This window comes from Arvicola amphibius, chromosome 13 (assembly GCF_903992535.2).
Source record: "Arvicola amphibius chromosome 13, mArvAmp1.2, whole genome shotgun sequence".
Taxonomy (NCBI): Eukaryota; Metazoa; Chordata; class Mammalia; order Rodentia; family Cricetidae; genus Arvicola; species Arvicola amphibius.
In genome coordinates, this window is record NC_052059.1 from 17,439,613 (window position 1) to 17,447,941 (window position 8,329).

General features: G+C 44.1%; 1 protein-coding gene across 1 annotated transcript; it reads right to left on the minus strand.

The window, feature by feature from the left end:
* Positions 1–660: 660 nt before the first annotated feature.
* On the minus strand, positions 661–7,832 carry Acod1 (aconitate decarboxylase 1). The gene is made up of 5 exons (XM_038310427.1): positions 7,775–7,832; positions 5,673–5,834; positions 4,936–5,025; positions 3,300–3,505; positions 661–2,558 (listed from the first exon to the last, which is right to left on the minus strand). Exons 1-5 carry the CDS (start codon positions 7,784–7,786, stop codon positions 1,565–1,567), a joined length of 1,464 nt encoding a protein of 487 aa, XP_038166355.1. The 5' UTR covers positions 7,787–7,832; the 3' UTR covers positions 661–1,564.
* Between the last annotated feature and the right edge of the window lie 497 nt (positions 7,833–8,329).

Below are 8,329 nucleotides of genomic sequence, written 5' to 3' on the forward strand. Positions count from 1 at the left end.
TTGCAAGCTCATGAGGACAGGTTAGACCTGTTTCGTTGATTGTCCTTTCACCTGTACTAGGGACATCCCTTGGCATGTACTAAGTCCTCACCATCATGTGTTAATTAAATGATAGGCTTGCATTTATCAATCTTTCTTGAAGACTCTAGGTTTCCAAGCACAAGCTACCAAGACCTTATAATGATACCCAGAAATGAAGGGCATAACGAACTGATCCGCAACTGGAAGATGCTCCAAACCACTTAACTAGGTTAGCAGAAGCAAGCACACGTGACCAGCTACCATAGGACTCTGACTGTATGAGATGTGCAGAAAAGACAAAACCATATTTTAAAAGCTCATATTGGGCTAAATATGGGAGGTGGGCATGGGGCTTTATGTCAAATATATGTGAAGGAATTTTTTTAGTGGTAATGGTAGTATTCCAAAACTCAATTATGGCAATGATAGCACAAATTTACTAAATGCCTTTGAACTGTGTACGTCAAGTGGGTGATTAATAAAAAACATCAATAAAACTGCGAAGCATTTTTTAAAATGAAGCCATGTTTTAACAGTTTTGTTTTTCAGTAGCTGGAACATTTATTGTTACTTTTTTTTTGAATTGTAGATAACCTTGAGAGTCTATCATTTTATATGGTGATTTCCAAACATCCTGTTTTCTTTGTATTTATTTTCCCCTTCTTTCTTTTCCTCCCTTGGATTGTCATTTTTCCAATTATGTTTTTCTCCTCCTATGAACTGGGGAGTGATGTATTCTGCTGAAGTTCTCAGTTACCCAGCACATTTCCACATAGACGCTTGCAAGTCACTGTCTGAAGCTAAGAGCCCCATTCTTTCCTTGGAAACACTGGGAATTCAGAGCACATTCATCATGATTGCTAATGTGGCATCTCTATGTTGTATAGTTAATATTTTCATTACTCACACATCAACATCTTTCCCCTTTTCATTTTTATTGTATCTCTGACTTTTCCCTGTCAAATCTTCTCAAAATAATTTTCGGAGCTAACAGAGTGAAACTGGGAGTCTTAAGCCAGACTACTTCCCTGCCCCATATCAGACTGTCTTTATCTCTTTAGTAGAGGGGCTGAAGCAGAGGAATTCTTGGCTACAAACTCAGGACTGTGCGTGGAAAAAAGAAGAGGCAAAATTAGACCTGCTGATCACTCAAATCAGCCATTGCAGGAAGGGTTTGGCAGTATCTGTCCTCTCTGGGCAGGCGGTGGCCCAGACCAGAGCTTGCTCCACCTGCAGCCAGCAGCATGCAGGTTCAAGTCCCTCCACATCTGTGAAGTTCCCAGAGTTAACAGATAATTACTCAGGAGAGATAATAAGCAGATGGCAGGGGACTCAGACTTTACCCTTGTGAATACACATATATCTTGTGTTGTTTGTTTCTTGAATGTTATCTGGAAGGTAGTGGAAATGGTCTCTCAAGACTATAGGTCAAGACTCCTTCCAAATACAAGTATCTCTGCTCATATCTCTAGTTTGCTCTGTTCATTGCTGGGCGGATGGAGCAGCAGAGCAAACAACTGAATCTCCTCTATTGCAAAGTTGTTTAGACATTGGTAAGCCTAGACGTTGTATGCGGGAAGGAGAATATGTGGGCTAGTTTTGAGTCCTCCTCTTGGACAGAGGGTCCTTTCAGAAGCGAGGTCAACACGGAACAGTCGTCCAGGTCCTCGAGGCTTTCTACCACCTTTATAAGGCTCTCCACCGTGTCCTTGGGCAGCATCCTGGAGGCATTGGCTCGGAACTTCTTCTGCAGGTCCTCCTGGCTCAGTGGTTTCCTCCAGTGACCGTAGAAGGTATCAGAGCGCGCGGTGAAGGCGGCTCCATCCCTCAGGGTGACGCTTATCTCACAGTACAGTGTGTTAAAGCTTGGCAGGTTGTCAGGGGGATGTTCCAAAACCACTTTTTGGAGCAACTCTCTCACCTGTGGCCTGTTGATTTGCTCACTGCAGAAGGACGAGACGGTGACGCTACCATCGAGCAGCATGGCACAGGCCACGTACTGGAAGGAATGACGAGCTTCATGCTCTGAGTCTGGGAAGGGCCTGTTTACATACTGGACATCGGGGATCCTGAGCACAATCCTCTCGATGCGGTCAGCAGGAAGCAGGACTCCTTCCGAAATCACAAGGTGCTTTCTCACAGCTGCAGCTGCGTCTGCCACCCAGTGGGTAGCCAGATGTGCTGGGAAGCTCTTGAAGGCCACGTCCTGCTCATCCAGCAGCCAGATGTGAGAACCCAGGCTTGGAAGGTCTTTGGGGGAGTAGTTGGCATAGAAGGCCCCAAACCCTGACCCCAGGTCCAAGATCCGCTTGTTTCCTTGGAGACCCAGCATCGCTAGAAATGTGGCTTCCATCCCATGCTTGGCTGCGTTACCGATGTGAAGGGGCTTGGTCTGAGTGGCAGCGTTGGCTATGGGTGCCCCAGCATGTGAAACAGCAATAGCCAGGGCCTCTCGACACTTTGTCAAGCTGAGTCCTAAAAATTTGGATGCAGCAGCGGCACTTCCCAAAGTCCCCACCACAGAGGGAGGATGGAACCTAAAAGACAAAAGCAAGAAATTCATCTGATGGTGGTTGGATAAGGAAAACATAGTACATATAGAAAATGGAGTATTACTCAGCTGTAAAGAGAAACAAAATCATGAAATCTGTAGGTAAATGGATGGAAGTGGAGAATAATTAAATTGAGTAAGGTCACCCAGGCCCAGAAAGCTACATACTGAATATTATCTTTTATATGTGGACCCTAACTGAATCTCGTGGTTTGACTCTGCGTGTATGCGAAAGCCAGGATACTAGAAACAGGTCACTGGGTATAGCTACCTTAAAGAAGAGGGGAGAGTAAAATACGGGTAAAATAAAAGCTGGGAGTTAGAAAGTTTCAAATACGGAGGTCATGGAGAATGGGGGAAATGAGGTGTGAATAGAAGAGTTAATCAAACAGGAGGGTGCATAAAAAAGCTAGATGGAAACCTATATTCTTCCAACACAAAGGACACAGTCAATTAGAGAGGACAGAAGAAAACAGGTGACGTGAAAGAAGGAGAGGGGCACTCATGGTCTCGGCTTAGTTTTACAAGCCCAAGGGAAATTTTCACAATCATTTACAAATCATATCGTTCTGTGTAGACATAGGGCATGCTCTGTGTCTGAAAATGGTCTCTCTCGGAGTGGTAATAACAGTCACAGAGCCAGCCTTTAAGCCAGGCAGCTCTACACAGACGGTCACTGACAGATAGAGGGCAGTGTGGCTCTCCTCGATGGGCACAGTCTCTATACCTCTTTGGGATGTCCTTGGCTTCCTTGGAGAAGTGCATTAACCGTCCTTGTACTTCAATACCAACATTAAATGCCAGCAGCAGGTCAAGGCCAGAAAATTTTGGAGTCTGAGGCAGGGCTTCTGATAGAGCTGTGAGGACTGGCAGGACTGCCCCAGAAGGGTGGGTGGCTGGGTGCCATGTGTCATCAAAATCCATGGAGTGAACCTGTATGAACAGATACAAACAACCCCCCTCAGAAATGCCCTTAAATGCCCTGGCTTTTGGACTGGCTAAGGATTTAAGTTAGCAATGACCTTGAGAGGTTTGGGGCTCCATTATCTGAAATTACATGCTACAAATTGACTGTGATTTAAAAAAAATCAATTATTTTTACTGAAAAATTATACAATATATTTTGATCATGGTTTCCCCTCTTCCAACTCCTCTCAGGTCCTCCCCAATTTCTCTCTTTCGCTTAGCAAACAAACAGACAAATAAATGCAAAAACCTAACAAACTAGAATTTAAAAAGGAAAAGTAAAACAAGACACACAATTTGACAATGTTTGGAAAGGAAAAATTGGTTTTCTCCAATGGAGTCTCACTGGGTATGTCCCTGCCCAGTAGTAACTAACTGGCTGTGATTCTTAACCTCACTGTGGGATGACAGAGGAAGACAGAACCATGGACAGGAGCCCGTGACTTCCTGGAGGATACTGAGTCCTGCCCTGGAAACCACAGCTCTGGAGAGATCTAAGTTCTCCCTCACAAGGATGCCCTGCCCTTCTCCATCCATCCACCCTTTAAAAAAGTCGCACTAAAAAATTAATATCATTTATTATACATTGGGCCCTTATATTTTTGTGTCTCTGTCATGAAGTAATTTAAAAGTTTTATCAAAGTTGCAAGAACAGCAAAGAACTCTCAAATCTACATTAGCTGTTAAGCTGTGTTTTCAAATGGTTATTTTATACCCTAAGGTTTTTTTCCCTTTTCATCACAGTTATTTATTTTTTCCATATCTGAAACAATTAGTAATAACCAGAAGTTCATCTACACATAGATTTTTATGTGTATTTGATGTGGTGGGTTTAGTTCTGTTACTCGGAACTGCTGTTCCCACAAATCAGTTAATACATCTCTTAAATACCAACATGTTTATATCTTGTAGGCTTTCTCTGACACACAGAGAATAACATGAAAATTATCTGTTAGATAAGAGGTTCTAAATTTTCATTGAGAAAATAGAGACACCGTGTGGTTATTGTTTCTTTCTGAATAAATACCGAAAAGACTAAGTGAAGAGAACATTACTGCATAGAAAGATACTGGGGCCCTTAGCAGAAGCAACCAAGAAGGCATTATGTCTGGATCTTGGATTGCATAGACATTATATATTTTTGCTATATCCATTCAAAGTCCAGAATTAGAATACCTCATTGGTATTTTTAAATCTAGATCCTTCTACTTTTTCTATTTTATAATTTGTTGGAAAAGTACCATTTTATTGTGGAAACATGATCATGAGGAGAAAGGGCAGGGCATGCCAGATTGCTGAACCTCAATTATCGCTGAATCTCAAATTATTGTAAATAATTTTCCTGCCTCTGAAGTTGCAATGGTCTAATTATAGAAAAGGCTGGTGAACTTCCTTACAGCGACGCCGTTCACAAAAGCAGCATATGTGGGTGGGAGCCTGAAGTCTGGTCGACCCCAAACGGTGCTGGAGGTGTTGGAACTGTAGATCTGGAACAGAAGCAAAGCAGTGAAGGCAACAATACAGAGTTGACGTCTCAAGGGTTATTCTTCATCCTTGAGGCATCCTGGCCGCACCGAACCCCTCAGAGGGCAGCCTAGCTTGTGAGGGAGATGAGATGAATCTGCTTAGCCCCAAGTCACAACCTAGAAGCTCCAGTCAGGTGAGGCTGGATCTGCTCTTATTTGGTCTTGGGGTAGATACTGGGAGTGGGAGATGCGATGGGGCAGACAAGCTGTCTACAGCAAGTCAGCCCTGCTGAAGGTGGCGGAGATACCTGCTTTCTGCTCAGAGCACTTGAACAGACTTTTCTCTGGAGAATATTTGCATGAAGAAGCTGTCCACGGCTAAGTGTTTTCTAAGATTTCGGGGTTGAAAAGCACTTTTAATCATACAAGTAAACAGCTGTGAGACATGACCAGTGAGCGGTGCTGGGCCTGAATTGGTAATGGGTAGGAACGGACTTCAAAAATCATAGGATGAAGCAGAGGGACTCATAAAAACGCACGGAGCAATTCTATACACGTCAAACGCAATCAGACTAAGGGTGGGGTGAGCTGAACACAGGCAGAGACCTCTGGAGCACGCTTGTACACACGCTTGTTTTCATCTTAAAAGAAAACTTTGGACTGCTTACTTTACTATATTGTGTGACTTTGTGGAACACTTCTGTGCCTGTTCCCAGGAAACCAACACCCAGAGAATCCAGAATCATCCTCTTGCTCCTCTGAATGACACCATCCGTCAGGTGGTCCACCTTCAAGCCGTGAATCATGCTGGCAAAGCTCTCTGTGACAGACTTCAAAGAGAAGAAGGTTAGGACAATGCTCCGCTCCACTCTGAATCCACTCACTCCTTTTGTTAAGAGACCTTGAGGTCAGGTTTTGCTCCGGGAGAAGAGGCCTGGTTGATGTGATTGAGTTTGTCTTGTAAAAAGTGGTGTGCATTAGGCACTTATTCATGAGGCACGAGGATGTGGAAATATGCAATAATTAAGGTTTTTGCCCAGTCACACTGATAACGCAGGCTGCTTAGCCAATAACGATGACAGAGGATGACAGAGAGAGTGAAGCGAAGCCTAGACAGAGCGGGAGGGTGGAAGGACATTGTGCTCTGTGGTCACTGTATGTGGAAGGAAGTCTGCCTCTGCTCATAAACCAGATACAGTCTCCAGGGCAGGATGGTCTGTTTCTTAAGTGGTAGGTAGGGGACTTTGCAAGTCCTTTCCGTGTCAAGCCCTTCAATGCACAAGTGTTTCGACATGCCTTCACAGGAGAAGACAGCTCAGAATCTCCAGCTGGAAGGGTATGTCAACGCACACCGAGCACGGAGTTCTTGCAATAAACGGTCCAGTACTTTCCCTTTCCTCATCTGAAGAACACACTGTTGCCTAACTTCCTTTCCATCTCTGACCGTAACATTCACTGCTTACAAATGGTAGCTGGAGGACTTATCAGATTAAGGAGTCCGAAGTGTTTACGGTCTATCACACTGGCTCACTGTCAAAGTAGAGTCACCGAAACAGAACCAGCACCTACATGGAAATCTTCTGCTTTTGCTATCCTATCTGCTAGCTTTACTTTATTTTATTTTTTTCTGAGGCAGGCTCTTTCTATGTGGCTAGCCTGGACTCACTATCTAGTTCAGGTTGGGCTTGAACTTTTGACAATCCTCCTGCTTCAGCCCTTACCCCATTCTCAGAGTCTTCAGATTTACCGGTCAGATGAAAGCTGTCATTTTCAAAAGAACGGAGCATTTGTAGCATCTTTAAGGCCTTGACAGAAAATGAAGGGAGCTTGGAGTGGGAGAAAGCAGGAGAGGGGATGGCTGGGCGAACAAAGGGTGCTGCAATGGATGTTTCTGCTTAGGGCAGAGGAAAACCATAATACTGCTTTTCATGCTGGTAAATATTCTGCTAAACCTTTCCCATGCAGAAGAGAGTGGGAAGAGGGAAAACAACTGACTCAATACTCTGCTGACTTAATTTCCAAGTACCACTTGAACACTGGATGGCTCAATAGCAGGTGAGGGTCAACAGCAGAGATGTGGGTTCTACAGCATGCTCCTGTCACTTATGACCCTGAGACCAGTGGGCTCCCCTGTCGGTGCTGACTGTGCTCAGTGAGCTAAAGAACAACCTGACCTTGAAGAGACAGAGCATCAGGGGAATGATCACTGCTGTTCAGACCTCTGAGTCACACTTCATCTCTATGTCAGATATCTTGTTTGTGTGCTGGACTTTAAAGTGGCATTTGCATATCTTTTCAGTGAAGTGCTGTAACTAATGTATAGATTAAAGCAGAGCATGGGATCAATTAATAGCAAGTGTCAGGAGCTCCTGTGAACTCATGATGCATTCCTCTCTAAACTGCCAAGCCGGCGAGTGAGGCTTCTGACTCAGCAAGCTGACCCGGAGACCACGGGAATGCAACAGCTGACAGATAATTGGAGAGGCAATCTATTTGGATCACACAGAAGGCACATATAAACCAAGAGCTTGAGAGTCAGTGAGCTTACCACGACATACTTCCTTGCTAGGAGCCAGCAATGGGATCGTGTCTCTCATTTGTAAACACAGATGAGAACTAACATACAGCTTATTAGGCTGCCCAGACTCCGAGGAAAGTCAAAATGCCATTTCTTCAGCAGAGTGGATAGCTCTTTAAAGACCAGCTGATGGAGAGAGGGAGAACCAAACGGGGAAAGCAGTCTAGGCAAGCTACAGCCATGGAACAATACCTTGAGCATCATGTCGTTCTGGAGGGGGAGCTCTGGCTCAGGAGGGAACTGCAGGAGGAGCTGCTGCTGGCTGTGCGCCTGTACCAGCTGGGTGCCTTTATACTCAACCCTTCCCTCTATTTTCTTCTCTTTTGCTTTTGTTATAGCCATGGAATTTCCACCATTTCAACACTTCCCAAATGACCTCACTGAACCTCTTTTGTAATGATGTACTGAGCTCACAGGAGGCTGTATAGTAGCCAGGATCTTATGATTATATATATATATATATATATATATATATATATATATGTGTGTGTGTGTGTGTATATATATATATGTGTATATATATATGTGTATATATATATGTGTGTGTATATATATATATATATATATATAGTTAAAAAGGAATGGACTGTCCATATGTGCTAGAGACCATACAGCAGAAGAACACACACTCTCTTTACTAGGTACCCCACTCCTGGAAGTTTATCATAAGGAAACAGGCCAAATGTGAAGGTAGAAATGGCCCCAGAGCCCCAAGGGCGAGGAGTCCCTTACAGTGGCCTGCACATT

Excerpts from the sequence above, each read along its gene's own strand:
- Acod1 (XM_038310427.1), bottom strand. Across the intron at positions 5,026-5,672 it reads AAGTCACACAATATAGTAAA|ATCTACAGTTCCAACACCTC; the intron begins GTAAGCAGTCCA and ends CTTCTGTTCCAG. Across the intron at positions 2,559-3,299 it reads GCCAAGGACATCCCAAAGAG|GTTCCATCCTCCCTCTGTGG; the intron begins GTATAGAGACTG and ends TTTGTCTTTTAG.